Raw genomic sequence first — 26,977 nt, forward strand, 5'->3', positions numbered from 1 at the left:
TCACTTTGCTTCGGGGATGGAAATATATTCACTAATAAATGGGATAGGGTCTTGTCAATGTAATGCAGGCAGTATATTTTGATATACTTTGAGCGTGACGAGCTCACATGTGCCCAGTCTTTCATTTCATAGTAAATGAAATATTTTTAGTGTTATATTTACATATGTGCTTTTAACATGTAATTTTAATAAAGTATGAACCTATCGTGTGTATTATATCGCATGTTTTAGTTGTGTTGAATTATTTTGATAAATATTTTGTGTTGATATACCCAGAAACATACATTTTTGAATTTTATGAATAATATTGGTGTTTCAAATATAATAAATTTTTATGCATTTAGCCGTAAGGAATATTTTATCTTTATGAAAAACAATATCATGATATGTTGAATTACTTAGTGATATATGTTATTTTGAGTGATATTGTGTGTTCTATTTTAGAATTAAGAGGCATTATTGCAAAATATTAAATCAATTTTACAATTTTAAATTTATTGGTATACATTTAGTTCGTGTTACTTGTACTTTACTGTGTATTCTTAAATATGGCATTGAATACAATACCTTACCAAATGTAATGTTTTATTAAATATATTGTCGCATTGAGTATATTAATATGTTTGTGTAACTTGGTTTGAATTTTGAAAGATATTTTGAAATACGATGTTGAATAGTATTTCGAATTGCAAATAACTATTGATTTATATTTAAATATTGAAATTACCTTTGTGTTTACATTTCAAGAAAAAAAAAATGATGATATAAACTAATAATGAAAATAAAAAGGACTCAAAAGACATTTACGAAATGGCCCTCGCGTTATCGTAAATGGCCCTCGCGTTCGTTGTTCTTCGAATTTCGCGATCATGTGCGTTCGAGTGAAGCTACAAACTGTTATTCTTCAGTGAAAACGAACTTAAAATGACATTAACCCTTTACGGACTAATGGAGTGTTGTGATTGCTGTTGTGTTGCAGTATGGTTAGGAAGACTTGGATTCCAGGGTTCTTGCCCACTTCTGTGATACCTTCAGTGGACAGTCCGTCCGCCGCCAGTTGTAACGGTATGGATTGGCATGAATTTTTAAATCAACCCTCGTATTTCCCCAGCTCCAATTCTTAGAAATGAAAGCAGCCAGCGAACAGTTGGAAGAGAACAATGCTCAGGAATTTCTCTCCCAAAAGGTACCTCACTTTTCCAGACACTCTTACTTCCTCCCGTCAGTCCATATTTGGAACAAAAATTCTGTTACCCTCGTGCTGTCCGCCCACGCAGTGAGCCCTCATAACGATGACAGATCTTTACGTGACAATGTGAAAATTATCAATAATCATCAGTTCCACAACTTATTGGAACTATCAGTGTTGTAATGTGATTTCTATTAACCTATGAACCATTCATTATATATAATTAGCAATATAACAAAGCAAAAACTCAATGTTCTTTACGAACTATATTTTAGTTTTGTCAGTGTATTCTTGCGCTGGGACCTGGCAACGGTGCGCCGTGCGAAGAAGAGATGAGAGCGTCGACACCTGTCAAATAACTTGGACATATTGAACACTCGCTTTCACATATGTGCAAACCACCTTCACAACATGGAATATAAAACGCTGATAGTTATTTTATAACTTTTGCGATTTCAAGTTAGTGAAATATTTTCAATAATCGTAGTTGACAAGTTTGACTGAAGAAACCCATGGAAGAATGTGCTTGAAAATTGAAGACGACGCACAAACTCATCATTATTCAACGATACATTCGTAAATCTGATTTCGTATGTTCCGGCGTGGTCATCGCGCGCGTTCTAATATCGCATCGAAATCATTCTAATAAGGGCCAAGTGAAAAAATTATCAATCCTTTGAAAATATTAGTATTGTTTTATATTATATGTGGTTGATGTAATCAAAGTGAAGTGAATTTTAATACAAAATAATTTAAAATTCTTGTTATTATTCCGAAAATGATGATAGTGCTAACCAAATGTGTTTAATAAGTCGTATTTTCTTTTAGCGCTTCAAATGTGTATAAGTTCAAGTGTATGCGGCATAAAGTGTTTATCAACAGGTAAGGTATTTCTAAGCAGTGGAGAACAAATATTACTTTCGTCTCCCACTTTCCATCTGGCGTAAATTTCAAATGGCCACCCCACCTTGTATTCCTTCACAGGTATTAACTGGTATACCTTGTAGCTGACGCAGCAGCGACGGTGGGTAAACGGCAAATGTCTCTAGTTAGTACTACGCCCGAATCCTAGGATCACGGAGGAGTGAAGATACTTGTTTATTGCTTGTCTCTTACGTCAATTTACTAATTTGTGCATTTGAATGATGATGTAAAGGAGATTTGTGAGAGATCCAAGGTTCGAATCCCAACATTATTATTATTAGTCGGTATTCTCGAACTGGAACAAGCAAGTATCGAACCCCATTCCCCTTATAACTATCGCACAAAGCCCGGTGGAAGAGGACGAAGTAGTCAAGGAAATTCATATGAAGACTGTAAGCTATTGCGGTAAAATTTTCAAGACTGTTGAATATGTGTCTTATGGGGCGTTTACACTTAGTCGATTTGCATTCGATTCAGTTGAATTGACGTCACTTTCAACTTAATCGACCGTGTAAACAGGACTTCAACTTAATCGCTTGTTGGTCGAAAGCGACTAATCGACTAGCAACTGAATTGAAAGACGTTCTATTTTCTGTGGTCGATTCTATTTTCTTCTGCTATAACACCGCAAATTGTACCAATTACTCTTTGCTTGGACATCTTTAAAATTGCCAGTCGATTTCGAATCGACCAGAGGAGAGCGAGTCGACAAGCAGCATTCAATTTCGGTTGAAACAATTGAACACATCCATCGATCTCATTCTGTCTAGTTGCTTCGATTTAGTCGCAAATGCAGCGAGTCGATTTAGCCGTGCGACTAAATCGACCAAGTGTAAACGCCCCATTATGTGCATTTCGATCAAATAATACCTGTGATACAAACAGGGAAGGGGCGAGCGGGTTCACGGCCCGGGCGTCAAAGTAAGGGGACGCAAAATTCAGGAGGAAAAAAATGGAAGGAAAAAGGTATTAAAAAGTGCTCAAAATAAAGGAAAAGCAGGGTTTACTTTTGAAAATTTTCTTACGCGTCCCGCCAACCATAGTGACGCTTTGCGGCTGATCTGTCGACCTCACTCATATTTACGGGGGCGCCGTCGCGACGCGTCGTACACTCCCGCCCCGGGCGCTGATTTTCCACGGCACAGGCACTGAATACCAGCACCTATTTTATATACTGTTAAACGGTGTTTTGTACGAATTTCCCTACAAGATGGGTGTAAATGGGTAAATAAAACCATTTCCTAAAGTGTAGGTGGTGAGAAATAAGTGTACGACATGTTATTTTTATGTGATAAAAGCGAGCGTCAAGTAGAGTGAATAGAATTATTTGTGTACAATGCTATAACAGAACAGCAGAAATTGACTTATTTTCGGTTTTATTTCATTTATGAAATCATTCTTATTGAGATTTTCTGTGTTAATTCCACGGTGTCCTGCCCGTGACACAGTAAAGTTTAGTTTATTTATTAATATAAATATTTGGCAAATTTCTCTTATGTAGAGTTTGTTAAAAAATTTTCATCATTTATACATTTCCGTTTAAATAAAAACATTTTGAGCTAAGAATTCACAGAGTTTTGTAACATTCACTTGGTATGTCGAAAGTCACTTCTCTTTTTTGTTCCCGCCCGTGACAGACGTTTAGGGATTAATATTTTCTACTCTAAACAGAAAAAAAATACTGAAAGCATCAGCTACATATCCTAAGTCTGTACTGCTCATATATCATATTATTAGCAGAATTTATGTTGTACTTTAAGAAATATACAACTTTACAGCATCAAAAATGTAGTGTAAATGTCTTGCCCGTGACGATGGAATGGCCCTGTTAGTAACATTTTGATTTTTGTCGATTATAGCGCTACCTATCGCGAAACGACAAAATGTTCAATACAAAAGTTACATATTTTTTCCCGGAGAGACCGAACTTCTAGCAAAGAATGGGGGTTGCTATTTAAGATTTACAAGTTGATCCCCTCACACCCCAGGGGGTCGAGTGTGATATTGCTGGATGTCCCCTTTGAGATGAACAACTTTTGTTATAAGCTTTTTTTAAAAAAAAATCCGATTTTTAGTTTTAAAGATATTTCCAAAAACAGTTTTAAATGTCTCACCCGGTATATATGGGAAGTTCCTTTAAGAGCGCGCAGCCTCTAAGAGTACGATCAACAATTTGCCAGATCTGGCAACGCTGTTTGTATTTCTACAGAAATGTCGTGTGAAAGGAGGTTGTACGTAAGTTGTCTGCTGTCAGCATTTGTGCACTATGTTTTATTTGTAAGTAAATATTTTTGATACTTCCAGTGTAATAATTGAGTTCCCATTAATTGGTGTGTGTAGTTGAATACAGCTATATTCTGTTTATAAACTTAGTGACAAATGTTACGTGTCACAATCAAGTTTGGGCATACGGCAGATATAATCATATCTGGAAACTACTGCGCCCTTGTGGTCGATTTATAAAATGAGTAGGCTATGATTCCTCGAAGAGTACCATTTTCTTTCCTTCAACAGTACGCGCGTGCTGTTCGGGACCGGTGCTGCGTAATCTTGGAGGACTGTGTAGACAATTTTACTATCAGAGGAGAACACCTTGTCAGAGTCTTTCCCAATTCTGATATTGCGGAGTTACTTTGATACTAAGTAAATAGGTATCTCTACTATAAACGCTAGCGGTGTGCATCGCCGTTGATTCGCATGGTCTAAAAAAAAAGTAGATAGGACTAGGTATGATGTGAATCGTCGGCAATTCACATGGTTCACTAAAGCAATACTAATGTGAATCACCAATGATTTACATTATAGCAATGTGTCATTACGCTATTTCTGATGTGAATGAAGTAGGACAAAATTTCAGAAAAGTAGGTATGATTATTTTCAGAATCTGATCAAGACTGACAAATTTGAACCTACTTCATGCGAACTAACCTTGGAGACCTAACCTTGGATAAGAACATACTACAATGAGTTTTTAAATTTGTTTTTCCAGCGTACTGTCCCAACGTTTCTGGGATTGATAAAACCAACATTTAGCCCTCTGCAAGAACAGGAATTGGCTCAGCACGTAAGGGACCTGAACTCCATGTTTTACAGTATCACATGCCAGCAACTGATAAACCTTGCGTCCGACAATGCAGAGAAAAATCAGATCAACCACAAATTCAACAGAGAGAAGAAGAAAGCCGGGAAGAATTGGGCATATTTATTTTACAAAAGGAACTTAACATTGCGCTCACTGGAGAAGTGCAGCCTTGGAAGTGTAATTGGCTTCTACAAAACTCAATGCAAGATATTCTTCAGCAAGTTGTAAGCAGTTTTAGAAGACAAACAATTTCCATCTCATAGAATGTTTAGTGTGGATGAAAGTGACATTTCAATTGTCCCAAATAAAATTTCAAAAGTACTTTCACCAATCGGGAAGACATGTCTGGTGAGAGGGGACAGACGATTACTGTTCTCTGTTGCATGTCTCCAACTGGAGTTTACGTCCCTCCAGCCATCATATTTCTAAGAAAGAGAATAAAAATGGAGTTGTATGAAGATGTGCCTGCAGGAACTTTACCTCTGTTCTCAGATTCTAGGTATATAACCAGCGAACTTTTTTGGATTGGTCGAAACATTTCTCTTGCCTCGTGAAGCCTACTCAGAATGATGAAGTGTTACTCGCTCTTAATAACCACACCACACACTGCGCATTTAGAAGCAGTGCTGTATTGTAGGGATTCTCTTCATTCGCATGCTGCAGCCCCTTGACAACGTGTTCGGACCTCTGAAGACTGCCTTTTCAGCTGAATGTGATAAATGGATGGTCAACCACTGTTGATCACCCGGGGAAAGAAAGAACACAAAGAAACATTTCCGGCATCTTCCGCATTGCATACGAAAGGCTTGCAACAATTGACAGAGCTAGGAGTGCGTGGCAGGCTACAGGGATCCACCCTTTCAACCCTGATGTCTTGAGCGATGTAGACTTCCAAAGAACTCTTAGAAACCAGCAAACACGATGCTGTTCAACACAGATTTACATGACATAGCCTGGAAGCGAACCTATGACCTAAAAACAAGAGGTAAACGTTCAATCATTGAGCCACCATACTCCAATTATGACATGGAAAGGCACTCCCGGTTCCGACGTCGATTGGTTTGTTGGTGGGTTGATTTGGATCTTAGTCTCCCGTTCAGTGCCGAGGCTGTTTGAGATGTGGATCTACATCTGAACCACATCAGCTCCCACAAGGAAACGATTCCGCGCCGAAGATGAACATTCTAACTATTAGAAGGGACTTCCCAAACTTCGTAATTTTTGCTAGTGTTGTTCATGAAATGAAATTTTGGTCTCTCTCGTCTCGTGAAGTATCATGAAAATTCAATTTCGTTTCCAAAAAGGTTTACCTATTCCTATTGGATGAGGACGTCTTGTCTCGTTTCCTCAGCAACACTACTTTCTGCATACATCTATGAGTTTTCAATATTATGGCGTTTCGTTTACTCGAGATAGACCTACATTTTAATTAAAAGATCATAGTTGAAGCATCTCTACTATCGTATAGGTTGTAGCCATGTAGGTTAAATATCCTAATCATCTATTGCGTAATTCCTGCTCGTAAATTTTTCTCCAATATTGTTTCGAGCGTTTAAGTTAACAGGTTTCATTATTTCTGTTTCTTGGACCACAAATTCTTTATAAGTGAAATTAGGAGGTCAACGAAGAATCATGTTTTCCTGAAGGAGGTAGTAAAGAAAACAAACAAACAAACAAAAAAAACTCAAGTAACAGGAATAAGACGCTTAGATAACAGGAATAAGGAAGATTTTGTAGTTGAATATTACGCTGCTTACACTAAACGGAAAATTTTATTTTGCAACATATCCCAGGCGTCTTCATCTCCTATTGATAATCAAGGATCAGATCTCCTATAAAGCGCTACAACAAAGCTGTTGATTGAAAGTGTTGCGAAACACACCCACTATGTGTAAGGTAGGGACACTTGGTCGAAAAGGTATAACAGCTTTTTCAGTCTAGCCATTCTGAGTGAGGTTTTTCATCGGTTTTCCTTATTCATACTAGGCAAATGCAATTCATACTGCTCCCACTCAGCTTCCTTCCTTTCCCATTCCTTTCTTCCTTCATCCAGGGTCGTGGATTTGAAAAGGCAGGGAGACGCGTGACGTCACGCCGTCCTCCGTGCCTATCTTTACCCATTGTAATTTTCTGGGGAGTGGAGGGACGCATTAGATATTATTTTGGAAGCGGGAGAACGACTTTCGCCCGCTTTCCCGGTCACTTTTACCCCTGCCTTCATCACTAATTAATTCCATGCATCGTCAAATCAATGCTGTGATAGATAATCATGGTGCATAGACACGCTATTAGGTTTAAAATTACAACAAGACTTTCGTGTTTATTGAAGAGTGTTTTGCTCAAGACTAATATTAGTTTGAATATATGAAGTATTCATGAGCAGAAGTAAAAGGAAAAAGAAAAACATTTACGTTCTAAGCCTTTGAAATTGCTAAGAGAGACTAAAATATTATTATTTTATTTTGTTCTATTTGTTTAATATGTGTAATTATATTTTTCTTTCTTTTTCTATGGGGAATTAATTTTTTTTATTTCTTTACTTTCCTATCGGAATTGGGAAAACACTCTGAGCCAGTGTTTCTTTCAGAAACAATGTTCCGGGGGTGCACACTTGGTATTCCGGGAGGCATTGCTGATACTATTCTATTTATTATTATATTATATTAGTAATTATTTTGGTCTTCTCCGGGAGGCACTCTCGGAGCTCCGGGGGGCAGTGCCCTCCTTCGAAAACAGGTCTGGAAGAAACACTACTCTGAACAATTTTGAAACAACGCCAAGACGTAGATAAGCAGAATCAGTGTTGCCAACAATCTCTGAAGAAAGTAGGCTAAATGGACTTCAGAAATAAGCTTTTTATACGCAAAAAATGGCTAGGTTTCGAACTGCTAACCTATAACCCACATTGGAGATTTTAAACCCCTTTTTTGAGTGTAGGATTACAAGTGAGTTATAGTAAAATTTGAAATGTTGAATTTTATTCATTGAAGACTAACAAGCAACATACTTGATTTTAAATTACAATAACATCCATAAACAGCTCCTTCTGATTTGTGAAAGTCAACAACCATATTATCAGTTGAGTTGAAATAAGTCATCATCGATTACGTCGCAGCTAGCCGAGGCGCTGGAATTGGATGGATCGTGGATTAGATTGCTATTGTCTCAATTTTCAGTAGTACTTCTTTCGGCAGCTCATAATCCTGACAACACTTCTTATTTCTCCGTACATCCACATGAATCAACGTCATTGCATTGAGTGTTTTCAAGCTAATTAGATATCCTATTTGTTTCCTTTAATAAACAAAAGCAATCTATGTGGCTTGAAGAACCGAACAGTTTACTAAAGTTGTATTAGAAAACTTAATTAAAATAATTAAAAGTTAGGAAACGGGGCCGTTACGGGAGCGACATTAAAATTCTTTCTGAGTGATACTGGTAAGTATTTTTAGGTAGCTGTAAATCTGTGAGTGGGGAGAGAGAGTAGAATTGGGTGCCGATAGATGGCCGAGTCATCAAAAAATTATCTTGTTTTCCTAGAAATCGATATCATTTCCTGGAATTGGGAGGCAAGTTTCGACAAGCCTTTGGTTGCTATGTTCATAGCCTTTTATGGGTAGTACAGAAGCGCGTGGGAAAATTTTGGTTTATTTGAACCTCCGTTACCCCCTACTCCTCCTGGAAAGCCAAAGAGCATAAGCGATTTAGTCCTTTGGTCCTATTCCCACGAGATGACTGTAGATTATGAACTGAAAGCATGATATTCAAATGATCGAAGCTTCTTAGCAGATTGTATGAAATTGGTCTTAGTTGCTAAGGTAAATATTATATGTCATGATTTTTTTTAAAAGCGTAAGATTAGACACACTATGTGAGTCTCATAACGAAACACATACCCATGCAAAATCGTGTTGCTTAGCCCCTTGGCCCTATTCCCACAAAGTGTCTGTAAAAGACGTGATAGTCAAATGATCAAAGCTTCTCACGAAATTGGCTTAGTTGCTAAGGTAAATATTGTATTTCACAATTTTTATAAGACGTGAGACATGAAACCATATATGAGTCTCATAACGAAACACATACCTATACACTCCTTCCCCCAGACCTCCTGCGAATGGATTCCAATGATTGAACAAATTCTAATAATGGAAATTTCTCATAGCATATCATATTGTTTAAAACGTAGGATGTGAAGTGTGTTATATGAATATTCACATGATGATGTCTGCTATGACAAGTAAATCGATATCACTTCCTGTTTAGTTGTTATGTTCATAGCCTTTGAGAACATCATGTTGCTAGAAACAAGATGAAACATGCCTTTTAGGGTTACCATCAGTTATAGGTTCATGAAAAAACATGCCTTTTCTAGTTGTCTTGTATTGGTTAGCTAATTTGAATTCCCAAGCCCCGCCCTCCTCCCGCAAAGACTCTTGAACGGCTACCGGATCTTCATCAGAGTCGTTTCAGCTATCACGATTGAAGCTTGCCAATTGATTGTGTTTTCAACTTAAAGCTGTAGTGTGTGTGTTTTGTGCTTTTAGTTATTACGATTAAAACCTATCAATTGATTGTGTTTTCAACCTAAAACTGAAGTGTATGTGTGTTTTGTGATACCGGTCGTTCTTATTAAAATAGGTAAGTAAAATATATATATGTTCTTTCTTCATTTAGTTATAAAGGCAGTTGAAAGAACAAGTGTATTTATTCAAAGTTCCGTTCATGTTCTAACATTAAAAAAAAAACACACAGACACATATGTAAATGTCTGTTTTGCTAGTCTCTTTCTTTCTCTGTTTGTTAGAACATTGAACTTCATCTTAAAATGATTTAGTTTCAAGAGCAACAGATAAGATGCCATTGTCAAATGTTTTGATGATTCGTATTGCAACGAGATAAGACGGGCCTAGTTAAAAACACACATATATAAGTGAGCTTGCATGATACTTAAGAAAATGATAAGATGGAATTCTTGAATGTTTTCTGGCTCGCATTGCAATTATATATATCAGTTGACACAAGTCTTGGTGCTTTAATTTTGATAATATGATGAATACCTGTATGTCTTTCTGTCTGTAAATGAAATATTTGAACAATGAAGAGTTTTACGTCCAATAATAAAGCCAACAAGATCTGTCTGTCTTTCTGTCTGTAAATGAAATCTTTGAGTTTTACGTCCTACGATTATGCCAACAAGGTTAATGGGAAATCTTTGAGTTTTACGTTCCCCGGTTGGAATTCTTTAAGTTTTACGTCCCACAGTTATGGCGGCTATGCTAATGGAGGCGGTGATGATGAGTTGATTTTAGTTTAGCGTCCCTTTTAGCAGCGAGGCTATATGAGACGTGGACCTACTGATTGACGTGGAATCCGAATCACATGAGCTCCCGCCGGGACGGTGGTGATGAGAAATGAATGAAATGTTGGAAAGGAAAAAGTTGGATTAAATTCACGTACACGGTGTTTGTTCACCACAAGTTCATTCTGATTGGAACAGGATTTTGAACCTACGACCTTTCATGTAAACGGAGTTTGTCCACCACAAAGTTCACTTGATGGGAACAGGATATTGAACCTATGACCTTTCATGTATACGGTGTTTGTCCACCACAAAGTTCACTTGATGGGAACAGGATATTGAACCTGTGGCCCCATACACCAGAGGTGAACGCTTTACCAGTGAACCACCGTCAACCCCAAATCACCTCCGAGCTAAGATCTTGGATTAAATTCACGTACACGGTGTTTGTCCACGACAAAGTTCATTCTAATTGGCGCTTTAACAGTGAACCACCGTCACCTCCAAACCCCCCGAGCTAAGATCTAACGAGAGAAACAATGAAATGAAATCTGAGTTTTACGTCCCACTCATGATGAATAGGCTAATGGAAAATCTTTAAGTTTTACGTCTTACAGTTATGTCGGCTATGCTAATGCAGACAGTGATGATGAGTTGTTAAGTTGAGTTGATTTTAGTTTAGCGTCCCTTTCAGCAGCGAGGCTATATGAGACGTGGACCTACTGATTAACGTGGAATCCGAATCACATGAGCTCCCGCCGGGACGGTGGTGATGAGAAATGAATGAATTAAATGTTGCATTAAATTCACGTACACGGTGTTTGTCCACCGAGTTTTACGTCCAGCGGCTACGTCTACTAGGCTAATGAAGGAGAGGTGATAATGAAAAATGAATGAAATGATGTAATGAAGAAAGTGGAAGGAAACTGGTGAACTCCGAAGGGAAATCCACGCATACGATGTTTGTCCACCACAAAGTTCATAGGGCACGAACTGGGATCGAATCCTGTGAAAAACAGTAAAGTTTGTAGTGTTGTGCTACGTGAATATTTTGACTTGTGTACAGATACTATTCGTAATCATGTACAATCGCAGTGTCTTACATGCAGAGGACTTGCTGGAATCCATACCTGTGTAGATGAACAGAGTATCATTAATGGTATGAACATTAGTTTTCCAAGTGTCTCTCTTGATAAGAACAGTGATGTGAACATTGATGGTGAACGATTAAAATTGGAAATGAAAGTATTTTGCAAACAAAAACTCATAGATTCAATTATGGCTGATTTATTTGATAGTGTATCGACACAACCATGGTGGGGGGGAAACCGATACACAACCTTCGGAGGGTATCAATGAAGTGAACGTCTCTTCATAAAGAAGAAGAAAATTGATTTGTTTTTTTTTCATGTATGCTAAACAACGTAATATCAAATGTAATAAAAATATATATAGTGAAAAGTGAAATGTTTTATTTGTGTGTGTGTGTTTTGTGCTCGTTTCATACACCTCAATATGATAGGATTTTTAATTTTTATAAGAAAAAAAAATACTAACATATTTTTTTCATCGTATATTATAAGTGATACGTATAATAATAATAATAATAATAATAATAATAATGAATTCAAATTCTTGAAATGAATGTTAAAATAAAAATTAGTATTTGAAATTGTTATTATTATTATTATTATACAACTTTGCCTTAAGTATGATAGGACTTTTTTTTAATTTTTTAAAAAAGCAACTAAAATAATTAATAATAAAATTTTAAAAACAAAAGTCCTATCATAATAATAATAATATTGAATTCACATACTTGATTTAATTTACGAAAGAATAACTGATTAAGTATTTGAATTCATTATTATTATGTAGTTATATGATTACAGCATTGAATTAAAAATCAGTTTTAGAATCTTTTTTTTAAAATCACTATGAAATTCTTTAATTCAATGACTTAAAAATATGTTTTATGATATGTGTATTTAATTACATAATTGATCATAAAACATATTTATTTATTAGGAAACGGAGAAAATAAGAAATAAAACATTTGTTTTCAAAGAGAAAAAAGAATACAAAGTGTTTATTGCTGATGAAACTATTTACATAATTAAAACGACGGTAAGTATAGTACATTTTAAAAGAACGTTAGATTTTGTTTTCATTGTTCATTTGACGATAACTTCACAACTGCCATATAGTGTTCACTGATGATACTACTGCTGTTGATGATGGTGATGAAACGTAGATAGAAGTCAATCTGTTCAATGCTGATGTACATACACATGATGACGATCTTTTACTCTCTGAAATGAAAAAAAAATTGAAAAGCAAACTTAAAATTTATTTTATCTATAATCATGAACAAATAAAACAACAAATGATAATACATACAGACATATTATAATAAAGAAGAAGAAGAAGAAATGAATACCTGCATTAATATGAAAAGAAAGTAATCAAAACAAACGAAGAAGAAGAATGAAGACATGATTACCTGTAAAAGTAAATACAGCAAGCGACGATCATTTTGTTCTGGAGTTGATGAGAAAGTGTAATGAAATTCATTTAAGGACTTTCCTTTAGCTTTGAAGCATAGGAAAAGATATGAATAATGCCCACATAGGGACGATTTCACACTTTGAATTTGTTTATTATTAAATGTATAAGAAGTGGAATTTCTACGTAGAAATTGAATATGTTGCATTACATATGGAGGAAATCCAAATGTATCGAAGTAGTGGGCACGTCCGTCAGTATGAATATATACGGAAATCCAGTGTGTGCCAAGTTTGTTCGAGGGATCTGTATTTATGATGATAGCTGCAGGTAGTGGAACATGTGCTGGTAATTCATTGGCTGCATATACGCCAACGAAATGATTGTGAAATAAAGAATTTGTTTGCAAAGCATTCAATAAATCTAGTGTAGAGGACATCATGTATAAAAATGCAGACATGTATATATATATGATATGATATTTAAATAACGTACCTTTAAAAATCCATGATGATGTTCCTCTGATGATCCACTTCTAAGAGAGATTGGAATTCTCCATACACAATGCAGAAGATAGGTGCTGGTAGAGGCTTCGTAAAATGAACTTCCAGACGAACACAGCCGTGACGTATAAGGTTCCAATGCTGCACAGCGCTGGCTTTTCCATCTTGAGTAATGTCGAAACAAAGATAGTGTATCCTTGAGGAAAGTCAAGGCGAGGAATATTGTTGCCATGATTGGAAAAGTGAATGCCTGATCCACAGAATAAGGTATGATATGAGGAAACATAGAGGTTGTTTTCGAAATTTGGTTGTAATGGTTTTGAAGGTACAGGTTTTCCATCAATGTATAGAGAGAAGAAATTGATGTCAAAATGCTTGAAATGAAATGGATTTGAAGTTATTGTTCCTGTATAGGCATCATTTTGTGTAAACGCCACAATCACTCGAGTTGGTAACACTCCCATAAATAAATTATCAATTGTTTTTGATTGAAGATCCTTTGGAATGACGAATGACTTGTGAGAGGATTGCACTCTTGTGAGAGGATATTTGGCTGTTGTTGATTGTAGAAGCTTGTTATGTGCTAGTTTTATTGTAGGACTAACATTAATCTTTTTAATATGTAAAGCAGCATCTAAAATATTCACTTTAGCCTCAACAGACGCATCACTAGCGATGAGACAAAAGTTTGGCTTTGCAGGAATTAACTTGAGACGTAATTCTACTCCTTGGATTAAAAATTTATCTTGATTAAAAATATCACAATGAAGATGTCCAAGCATGTCGAATTTTGCACTTTTTTTTGTTAATTCATAACGTTGTTGAAATCCTCTATTACCACTAGATGTTGCATCCATATGTCCAGCAGTATCTTGAAACCAGAATGCACATTGAAGATGAGTATTTTTAGCAGAATCATCATAATTTAACAGTTTTTCAATGTATGATCGATATGGATGATTATGAGATGGAAATGAAATCAGTTTGTTATTTAAATACACTTCCACTTCATTGAACATAGAATTTAAAAAGTCATTAATAGGAGCCACAGCTTTATCACTTTCACCAAATGCTGATCCATCAGGCTTAACGATTTGAGCTTCGATGTAAAGAAGAGTATGTGGTAGATCTATGTATTCATCACTTGTTCCTGGGATGACAAACTCTATAGGAGCATTCGCCCAGGAACAAGTGATGAATACATAGATCTACCACATACTCTTCTTTACATCGAAGCTCAAATCGTTAAGCCTGATGGATCAGCATTTGGTGAAAGTGATAAAGCTGTGGCTCCTATTAATGACTTTTTAAATTCTATGTTCAATGAAGTGGAAGTGTATTTAAATAACAAACTGATTTCATTTCCATCTCATAATCATCCATATCGATCATACATTGAAAAACTGTTAAATTATGATGATTCTGCTAAAAATACTCATCTTCAATGTGCATTCTGGTTTCAAGATACTGCTGGACATATGGATGCAACATCTAGTGGTAATAGAGGATTTCAACAACGTTATGAATTAACAAAAAAAAGTGCAAAATTCGACATGCTTGGACATCTTCATTGTGATATTTTTAATCAAGATAAATTTTTAATCCAAGGAGTAGAATTACGTCTCAAGTTAATTCCTGCAAAGCCAAACTTTTGTCTCATCGCTAGTGATGCGTCTGTTGAGGCTAAAGTGAATATTTTAGATGCTGCTTTACATATTAAAAAGATTAATGTTAGTCCTACAATAAAACTAGCACATAACAAGCTTCTACAATCAACAACAGCCAAATATCCTCTCACAAGAGTGCAATCCTCTCACAAGTCATTCGTCATTCCAAAGGATCTTCAATCAAAAACAATTGATAATTTATTTATGGGAGTGTTACCAACTCGAGTGATTGTGGCGTTTACACAAAATGATGCCTATACAGGAACAATAACTTCAAATCCATTTCATTTCAAGCATTTTGACATCAATTTCTTCTCTCTATACATTGATGGAAAACCTGTACCTTCAAAACCATTACAACCAAATTTCGAAAACAACCTCTATGTTTCCTCATATCATACCTTATTCTGTGGATCAGGCATTCACTTTTCCAATCATGGCAACAATATTCCTCGCCTTGACTTTCCTCAAGGATACACTATCTTTGTTTCGACATTACTCAAGATGGAAAAGCCAGCGCTGTGCAGCATTGGAACCTTATACGTCACGGCTGTGTTCGTCTGGAAGTTCATTTTACGAAGCCTCTACCAGCACCTATCTTCTGCATTGTGTATGGAGAATTCCAATCTCTCTTAGAAGTGGATCATCAGAGGAACATCATCATGGATTTTTAAAGGTACGTTATTTAAATATCATATCATATATATATACATGTCTGCATTTTTATACATGATGTCCTCTACACTAGATTTATTGAATGCTTTGCAAACAAATTCTTTATTTCACAATCATTTCGTTGGCGTATATGCAGCCAATGAATTACCAGCACATGTTCCACTACCTGCAGCTATCATCATAAATACAGATCCCTCGAACAAACTTGGCACACACTGGATTTCCGTATATATTCATACTGACGGACGTGCCCACTACTTCGATACATTTGGATTTCCTCCATATGTAATGCAACATATTCAATTTCTACGTAGAAATTCCACTTCTTATACATTTAATAATAAACAAATTCAAAGTGTGAAATCGTCCCTATGTGGGCATTATTCATATCTTTTCCTATGCTTCAAAGCTAAAGGAAAGTCCTTAAATGAATTTCATTACACTTTCTCATCAACTCCAGAACAAAATGATCGTCGCTTGCTGTATTTACTTTTACAGGTAATCATGTCTTCATTCTTCTTCTTCGTTTGTTTTGATTACTTTCTTTTCATATTAATGCAGGTATTCATTTCTTCTTCTTCTTCTTTATTATAATATGTCTGTATGTATTATCATTTGTTGTTTTATTTGTTCATGATTATAGATAAAATAAATTTTAAGTTTGCTTTTCAATTTTTTTTTCATTTCAGAGAGTAAAAGATCGTCATCATGTGTATGTACATCAGCATTGAGCAGATTGACTTCTATCTACGTTTCATCACCATCATCAACAGCAGTAGTATCATCAGTGAACACTATATGGCAGTTGTGAAGTTATCGTCAAATGAACAATGAAAACAAAATCTAACGTTCTTTTAAAATGTACTATACTTACCGTCGTTTTAATTATGTAAATAGTTTCATCAGCAATAAACACTTTGTATTCTTTTTTCTCTTTGAAAACAAATGTTTTATTTCTTATTTTCTCCGTTTCCTAATAAATAAATATGTTTTATGATCAATTATGTAATTAAATACACATATCATAAAACATATTTTTAAGTCATTGAATTAAAGAATTTCATAGTGATTTAAAAAAAAAAGATTCTAAAACTGATTTTTAATTCAATGCTGTAATCATATAACTACATAATAATAATGAATTCAAATACTTAATCAGTTATTCTTTCGTAAATTAAATCAAGTATGTGAATTCAATATTATTATTATTATGATAGGACTTTTGTTTTTAAAATTTTATTATTAATTATTTTAGTTCCTTTTTTAAAAAATTAAAAAAAGTCCTATCATACTTAAGACAAAGTTGTATAATAATAATAATAATAACAATTTCAAATACTAATTTTTATTTTAACATTCATTTCAAGAATTTGAATTCATTATTATTATTATTATTATTATTATTATTATTATTATTATTATTATTATTATTATTATACGTATCACTTATAATATACGATGAAAAAAATATGTTAGTATTTTTTTTCTTATAAAAATTAAAAATCCTATCATATTGAGGTGTATGAAACGAGCACAAAACACACACACACAAATAAAACATTTCACTTTTCACTATATATATTTTTATTACATTTGATATTACGTTGTTTAGCATACATGAAAAAAAAAACAAATCAATTTTCTTCTTCTTTATGAAGAGACGTTCACTTCATTGATACCCTCCGAAGGTTGTGTATCGGTTTCCCCCCACTATGGTTGTGTCGATACACTATCAAATAAATCAGCCATAATTGAATCTATGAGTTTTTGTTTGCAAAATACTTTCATTTCCAATTTTAATCGTTCACCATCAATGTTCACATCACTGTTCTTATCAAGAGAGACACTTGGAAAACTAATGTTCATACCATTAATGATACTCTGTTCATCTACACAGGTATGGATTCCAGCAAGTCCTCTGCATGTAAGACACTGCGATTGTACATGATTACGAATAGTATCTGTACACAAGTCAAAATATTCACGTAGCACAACACTACAAACTTTACTGTTTTTCACAGGATTCGATCCCAGTTCGTGCCCTATGAACTTTGTGGTGGACAAACATCGTATGCGTGGATTTCCCCTCGGAGTTCACCAGTTTCCTTCCACTTTCTTCATTATATCATTTCATTCATTTTTCATTATCACCTCTCCTTCATTAGCCTAGTAGACGTAGCCGCTGGACGTAAAACTCGGTGGACAAACACCGTGTACGTGAATTTAATGCAACATTTAATTCATTCATTTCTCATCACCACCGTCCCGGCGGGAGCTCATGTGATTCGGATTCCACGTTAATCAGTAGGTCCACGTCTCATATAGCCTCGCTGCTGAAAGGGACGCTAAACTAAAATCAACTCAACTCAACAACTCATCATCACTGTCTGCATTAGCATAGCCGACATAACTGTAAGACGTAAAACTTAAAGATTTCCCATTAGCCTATTCATCATAAGAGTGGGACGTAAAACTCAGATTTCATTTCATTGTTTCTCTCGTTAGATCTTAGCTCGGGGGGTTTGGGGGTGACGGTGGTTCACTGTTAAAGCGCCAATTAGAATGAACTTTGTGGTGGACAAACACCGTGTACGTGAATTTAATCCAAGATCTTAGCTCGGAGGTGATTTGGGGTTGACGGTGGTTCACTGGTAAAGCGTTCACCTCTGGTGTATGGGGCCACAGGTTCAATATCCTGTTCCCATCAAGTGAACTTTGTGGTGGACAAACACCGTATACATGAAAGGTCATAGGTTCAATATCCTGTTCCCATCAAGTGAACTTTGTGGTGGACAAACTCCGTTTACATGAAAGGTCGTAGGTTCAAAATCCTGTTCCAATCAGAATGAACTTGTGGTGAACAAACACCGTGTACGTGAATTTAATCCAACTTTTTCCTTTCCAACATTTCATTCATTTCTCATCACCACCGTCCCGGCGGGAGCTCATGTGATTCGGATTCCACGTCAATCAGTAGGTCCACGTCTCATATAGCCTCGCTGCTAAAAGGGACGCTAAACTAAAATCAACTCATCATCACCGCCTCCATTAGCATAGCCGCCATAACTGTGGGACGTAAAACTTAAAGAATTCCAACCGGGGAACGTAAAACTCAAAGATTTCCCATTAACCTTGTTGGCATAATCGTAGGACGTAAAACTCAAAGATTTCATTTACAGACAGAAAGACAGACAGATCTTGTTGGCTTTATTATTGGACGTAAAACTCTTCATTGTTCAAATATTTCATTTACAGACAGAAAGACATACAGGTATTCATCATATTATCAAAATTAAAGCACCAAGACTTGTGTCAACTGATATATATAATTGCAATGCGAGCCAGAAAACTTTCAAGAATTCCATCTTATCATTTTCTTAAGTATCATGCAAGCTCACTTATATATGTGTGTTTTTAACTAGGCCCGTCTTATCTCGTTGCAATACGAATCATCAAAACATTTGACAATGGCATCTTATCTGTTGCTCTTGAAACTAAACCATTTTAAGATGAAGTTCAATGTTCTAACAAACAGAGAAAGAAAGAGACTAGCAAAACAGACATTTACATATGTGTCTGTGTTTTTTTTTTTTTTTAATGTTAGAACATGAACGGAACTTTGAATAAATACACTTGTTCTTTCAACTGCCTTTATAACTAAATGAAGAAAGAACATATATATATTTTACTTACCTATTTTAATAAGAACGACCGGTATCACAAAACACACATACACTTCAGTTTTAGGTTGAAAACACAATCAATTGATAGGTTTTAATCGTAATAACTTAAAGCACAAAACACACACACTACAGCTTTAAGTTGAAAACACAATCGATTGGCAAGCTTCAATCGTGATAGCTGAAACGACTCTGATGAAGATCCGGTAGCCGTTCAAGAGTCCTTGCGGGAGGAGGGCGGGGCTTGGGAATTCAAATTAGCTAACCAATACAAGACGACTAGAAAAGGCATGTTTTTTCATGAACCTATAACTGATGATAACCCTAAAAGGCATGTTTCATCTTGTTTCTAGCAACATGATGTTCTCAAAGGCTATGAACATAACAACTAAACAGGAAGTGATATCGATTTACTTGTCATAGCAGACATCATCATGTGAATATTCATATAACACACTTCACATCCTACGTTTTAAACAATATGATATGCTATGAGAAGTTTCCATTATTAGAATTTGTTCAATCATTGGAATCCATTCGCAGGAGGTCTGGGGGAAGGAGTGTATAGGTATGTGTTTCGTTATGAGACTCATATATGGTTTCATGTCTCACGTCTTTAAAAAAATTGTGAAATACAATATTTACCTTAGCAACTAAGCCAATTTCGTGAGAAGCTTTGATCATTTGACTATCACGTCTTCTACAGACACTTTGTGCGAATAGGGCCAAGGGGCTAAGCAACACGATTTTGCATGGGTATGTGTTTCGTTATGAGACTCACATAGTGTGTCTAATCTCACGCTTTAAAAAAAAAATCATGACATATAATATTTACCTTAGCAACTAAGACCAATTTCATACAATCTGCTAAGAAGCTTCGATCATTTGAATATCATGCTTTCAGTTCATAATCTACAGTCATCTCGTGGGAATAGGACCAAAGGACTAAATCGCTTATGCTCTTTGGCTTTCCAGGAGGAGTAGGGGGTAACGGAGGTTCAAATAAACCAAAATTTTCCCACGCGCTTCTGTACTACCCATAAAAGGCTATGAACATAGCAACCAAAGGTTTGTCGAAACTTGCCTCCCAATTCCAGGAAATGATATCGATTTCTAGGAAAACAAGATAATTTTTTGATGACTCGGCCATCTATCGGCACCCAATTCTACTCTCTCTCCCCACTCACAGATTTACAGCTACCTAAAAATACTTACCAGTATCACTCAGAAAGAATTTTAATGTCGCTCCCGTAACGGCCCCGTTTCCTAACTTTTAATTATTTTAATTAAGTTTTCTAATACAACTTTAGTAAACTGTTCGGTTCTTCAAGCCACATAGATTGCTTTTGTTTATTAAAGGAAACAAATAGGATATCTAATTAGCTTGAAAACACTCAATGCAATGACGTTGATTCATGTGGATGTACGGAGAAATAAGAAGTGTTGTCAGGATTATGAGCTGCCGAAAGAAGTACTACTGAAAATTGAGACAATAGCAATCTAATCCACGATCCATCCAATTCCAGCGCCTCGGCTAGCTGCGACGTAATCGATGATGACTTATTTCAACTCAACTGATAATATGGTTGTTGACTTTCACAAATCAGAAGGAGCTGTTTATGGATGTTATTGTAATTTAAAATCAAGTATGTTGCTTGTTAGTCTTCAATGAATAAAATTCAACATTTCAAATTTTACTATAACTCACTTGTAATCCTACACTCAAAAAAGGGGTTTAAAATCTCCAATGTGGGTTATAGGTTAGCAGTTCGAAACCTAGCCATTTTTTGCGTATAAAAGCTTATTTCTGAAGTCCATTTAGCCTACTTTCTTCAGAGATTGTTGGCAACACTGATTCTGCTTATCTACGTCTTGGCGTTGTTTCAAAATTGTTCAGAGTAGTGTTTCTTCCAGACCTGTTTTCGAAGGGAAGCACTGCCCCCCGGAGCTCTGGGAGTGCCTCCCGGAGAAGACCAAAATAATTACAAATATAATATAATAATAAATAGAATAGTATCAGCAATGCCTCCCGGAATACCAAGTGTGCACCCCCGGAACATTGTTTCTGAAAGAAACCCTGGCTCAGAGTGTTTTCCCAATTCCGATAGGAAAGTAAAGAAATAAAAAAAATTAATTCCCCATAGAAAAAGAAAGAAAAATATAATTACACATATTAAACAAATAGAACAAAATAAAATAATAATATTTTAGTCTTGTCTTAGCAATTTCAAAGGCTTAGAACGTAAATGTTTTTCTTTTTCCTTTTACTTCTGCTCATGAATACTTCATATATTCAAACTAATATTAGTCTTGAGCAAAACACTCTTCAATAAACACGAAAGTCTTGTCGTAATTTTAAACCTAATAGCGTGTCTATGCACCATGATTATCTATCACAGCATTGATTTGACGATGCATGGAATTAATTAGTGATGAAGGCAGGGGTAAAAGTGACCGGGAAAGCGGGCGAAAGTCGATCACCCGCTTCCAAAATAATATCTAATGCGTCCCTCCACTCCCCAGAATATTACAATGGATAAAGATAGGCACGGACGACGGCGTGACGCCATGCGTCTCCCTACCTTTTCAAATCCACGACCCTGGATGAAGGAAGAAAGGAATGGGAAAGGAAGGAAGCTGAGTGGGAGCAGTATGAATTGCATTTGCCTAGTATGAATGAGGAAAACCTAAGAAAAACCTCACTCAGAATGGCTAGACTGAAAAAGCTGTTATACCTTTTCGACCAAGTGCCCCCACCGTACACATAGTAGGTGTGTTTCGCAACACTTTCAATCAACAGCTTTGTTGTAGCGCTTTATAGGAGATCTGATCCTTGATTATCAATAGGAGATGAAGACGCCTGGGATGATATGTTGCAAAATAAAATTTTCCGTTTAGTGTAAGCAGCGTAATATTCAACTACAAAATCTTCCTTATTCCTGTTATCTAAGCGTCTTATTCCTGTTACTTGAGTTTTTTTTTTTTTTTTGTTTGTTTGTTTTCTTTACTACCTCCTTCAGGAAAACATGATTCTTCGTTGACCTCCTAATTTCACTTATAAAGAATTTGTGGTCCAACAAACAGAAATAATGAAACCAGTTACCTTAAACGCTCGAAACAATATTGGAGAAAATTTTACGAGCAGGAATTACGCAATAGATGATTAGGATATTTAACCTATATGGCTACAACCTATACGATAGTAGAGATGCTACAACTATGATCTTTTAATTAAAATGTAGGTCTATCTCGAGTAAACGAAGCGCTATAATATTGAAAACTCATACATGTATGCAGAAAGTAGTGTTGCTGAGGAAACGAGACAAAGACGTCCTCATCCAATAGAAATAGGTAAACCTTTTTGGAAACGAAATTGAATTTTCATGATACTTCACAAGACGAGAGAGACCAAAATTTCATTTCATTAACAACACTAGCAAAAATTAGGAAGTTTGGGAAGTCCCTTGTAATAGTTAGAATGTTCATATTCAGCTTGTGGGAGCTGATGTGATTCAGATGTAGATCCACATCTTAAACAACCTCGGCGCTGAACGGAAGTCTAAGCTCCAAATCAACCCACTAACAAACCAATCGACGTCGGAACCGGGAGTGCCTTTCCATGTCATAATTGGAGTATGGTGGCTCAATGATTGAACGTTTACCTCTTGTTTCAAGGTCATAGGTTCGATTCCAGGCTGTCATGTAAATCTGTGTTGAACAGCATCGTGTTCGTTGGTTTCTAAGATTTCTTTATTTCCTTCCACTTCATTCCTCAGTTCCGTTCATTAATCATTTTGCTCACTCATCATCTGTTTCCTTTAGCCTTCAGGACATAATAGTTAAAATTCACATTTCAGTTCATAGTAGGCATATTCGAACAATAACGCAGTCTTGAATTTCCGAAATCACTTTTCTTTACTCAGAACTGAATTGTATATGAGTAGATCATGAGTATTTAGATATCTAAATTAATTATAATAAGTAATCTGGCACTTCTAAACTACTATGCATGAATTATCTGTTTTCCTCGAAAACAAATTCAAGTATTGTTTTTCTTCTCTGTATACAAGCACTAAGCTTAGTATCGAAAAGAAGATTGCCTTTCAGCAGACACTGGATTTGTTTGAGGGAGTTGCTTACAGACCTCACGTTAAAGCAGAAGTCTCTCGGAGAAGTTAAAGCCTTTCTATTTGATCTGTGCCAATTCTGGCACTGCAGTCGATGTGTGCTTTCCCGTACCTCCCTCAAAAGAGGAGGGAGAAGTTGTTGCGGCCGAGATCTTTCAATTGTTAGATGCGGAAGCGTTAACAAAATTAATTATTTCACGGACTTCGCTGTCCTCTATCACGGACTCGTTAGCCATTCTAAGTAGCCTACGATCTTCACTCGTCAAGACCAAACGATTGAATGACAAATTGGCAACACAGCTGAGGTCATTTACTTCTTTTCCGTAAGCAAAGGGAGAATTCCTCCATCAGAGGGTGGCAGGGGTGGGGCCGAAGTACAGTTCGAATACTTTCTGAGAGCATAGATGAGATAGACACAGGGGCTGCTAAATATGTGATTCGAACTGACATTGGTCGCTGGAAGTGTGACGTCATGCGGAAGAGAGGAAATCGCGTCTTCTGCTTTTAGCATATACTTTTTGTATACTCCGAGCATATTCTAACTTCATCTGATTGTTGAAACTACATAGAAACAAAAATATTACTAATTCTAACACTACAAATACGCAGGATAAATTGCTATATTATAATAAATTTATATTAATGTTATCATCCACTCATTGTTATTGTTTTATGAATATTGATAGGAAATGTTAGTGATAATTCTAATTGCAGCCCGCAGACGTTACAGAACCCGGAACTCATTGATTGTTTTTCCTTGCACTGTGTTTCTTCAATGTTAGGGCTTTAATTTTTTAGGTTGAGATTGCTCAAATAAATGTTCTTGTTTTTACATGTGTTTCTACTATATTTTGGGTTTAGTTCGCGGAAAATGTGCCCAAACAAAATTCGTAAGCGCGAGTGCCAGGAGGCTGATAACTGCAAGTCTCATTAAAGGATCTGACCCAGAACCGACTAAGCACGAACCTGAATGAAGGATGTGAGCACAAGCAAAAATGAGTAATAGCCCTACTAACGTTAGTGAGCTCGAGTCCCACTGAGTGTTGAGGTTTGAGCCCAAGTAAGCGTTTGCCCGAAAAAGATCAGAGAGCAAGAGCTCCAAGGAACCTAGTTAGTGCAAGCCTCATTGAAAGATATGAGCCCGGGGCCAAATAAGCACGAGCTTTAAAGAGAATAATGAGCACGAGCCCACTAAAGGTAATGAACCCGAGCCCACATTAGTGAAAACCGCGCTGGTGCCAGTCAGCTAGAGTCATATTGATGGTAGTGAGATCGAGCCCAGCTGACGCAAGTGAGTCAACACGAGTGAGCACGAGTCCAATCCGAATCCAAGCAACTGCGTGACCGAAGGAGACTAGAGAGCGCGAGTTCCAAGGAGCCTAGTGAGTTCGAACCTCATTAAAGAATGTGAGTCCTAGACCAAGAAAGCGCAAGCCTCAAAGAGAATAAATAGCGCGAACACCACTGAAAATATGGAACCCAAACCAACATTAATACACACTGGTGTCAGTGAGTTTGAGCCCCATTGATGAATGGGCTCGAGCCCAGTTGACGGAAGATAGCACGCGCTAGTAAGCAAGAGTCTAATTAAGATTAGTGACCCCGAACCTAACTAATCGCGTGCTCGCTCGAAATAGATTAGGGTGCGCGATCTTCAAGGAGTCTAGTGACAGTGAGCCTCACTGAAGGATGTGAGACCAAGACCGAGTAAACGCGAGCCTCATTCAAGAATATCAGCCTGAGCTTGAGTAAGAGCCAGCCTTAACGAGAATAGTGAACGCTTTCCCCACTGAAAGTAATAAACTCATTGCAAGCCCCACTGATGTCATTGAGCACGAGGTCATTAATGGTAGTGACCCTTACTCTAGTTCAGATTAGTAAGCCCGAGCTTTATTGAGTGTAGTGAGCCCAAACCCAATAAACGTGTACCCCAATGAAATTAAAATGAAATGAAATGAACTCTTTAAATTTTACGTCCCACAGTTATGCCGGTTAGGCTAAAGGAGACGGTGATTATGAGAAATGAATGAAATGGTGGAATGAAGAAAATGGGAGGAACCGGAAGAACCCCGAGAAACCCACGACACGGTGTTTGTCCACCACAAAGTCCACACATCGCGAGCTGGGATCGAACCAGGGACCCCAAGCACCGGAGGTGAACGCTCTACCACTGAGCCACCGCGCCTCCACCCCCAATGAAATTAGTGAGCGCGATCTCCAAACAGTCTAGTGAGTGTGATCATGGCAGGATTTAGGGGGTGCACCGGTGCACATTTACCCCTTCGTTGTAAATAGACTATCTAAAATGAGAAGCTAACAGTGAAAATAGCAACGCTTTCCGAAACTTTCTGGAATTATTTTTCCATTTGGGGCTTAAGAGAAAGCAGAGCTTTGCAAAAGCAATACATTAAGTCGATTTTCTGAAGGTTGAAGGAAAAGGATCCACCAAGCAAAACAATATAACATTTGTCAAGTAGGACAGAAAATATGCGACCTTCTTTAAAATAACCCCCCTTCCTTCCCGTTCTATGTATCAGCGTTGTCAAGGGTAAAGAATATTGTCACATGACACTTTGAAGAGTTTCAGTGTGATTGGTTAGTTTGTTATTGGTGCACCCCCGCTGAGAAAATCCTGGATCCCACCCTGAGTGTAATCCTTATTGGAGGATGAGTCCAAGTGAGCACGAGCCTCAACGGAAATAAGAACTCAAACTCCATTGAAGGTAACGAACACGAATCCATAAGCTGCACATGTAACCATTTTAAACGTTAAAGCGAATATTTAAATAAGAATAAACGCAATGAACGTTACATGTTGACATACGGAAAACCTAGTTTTGAGCGAGCATTACTCGGAAAAGAGAGCAGCAAATCAGGTTTGTCTCGATTACTTTCTGGCTTCACCGAGTTATGGAGACAAAATAGGCAAATCCTCTTTTCTAACATTTTTGCTCGTCCTACATGATCTGCATCCATGACTCTAGTTATTTAAATTTCTTTCAAGTTCTTCAACTTCATATGTTTGAAAAATAAATTATTTTCTCTGGGTCTAGGCCAAAACCCCCACAGCCAAAACCCCCACACTCAAGAAATGTCAAAACACCCACACAAACGGTCATAACCCCCACACAAATGGACAAATCTCCCAAACGCACGAACGGTCAAAACCCCCCACAGCAAAAACCCTCACACTCAAGAAATGTCAAAACGCCCACACGATCGGTAGTGTTGCCACGAGACGAGACGAGACACCCTGAAGACACCCTCGTCATTTTTTGCTTCAGGGTGTCTCGTCTCGTCTCGTGCAAAGCATGTCTCGTCTCGAA

At 36.7% G+C, this 26,977-nt stretch overlaps 1 protein-coding gene across 1 annotated transcript in view; it reads left to right on the forward strand.

Moving 5' to 3' along the window:
• The first annotated feature begins 4,308 nt into the window (after nt 1–4,308).
• The window catches only part of LOC145694828 (S-adenosyl-L-methionine-dependent tRNA 4-demethylwyosine synthase TYW1-like), a 101,176-nt gene continuing 78,507 nt past the window's right edge, over nt 4,309–26,977 (forward strand). The window contains exon 1 of the mRNA XM_081771490.1: nt 4,309–4,390. Coding sequence (XP_081627616.1) covers nt 4,325–4,390 — 66 coding nt within the window. The 5' untranslated portion in view covers nt 4,309–4,324. The remainder of the gene's footprint in view (nt 4,391–26,977) is intronic.

Source organism: Thermobia domestica, chromosome 9 (assembly GCF_964235325.1).
Source record: "Thermobia domestica chromosome 9, izTheDome1.hap1.1, whole genome shotgun sequence".
In the NCBI taxonomy this organism is placed as follows: Eukaryota; Metazoa; Arthropoda; class Insecta; order Zygentoma; family Lepismatidae; genus Thermobia; species Thermobia domestica.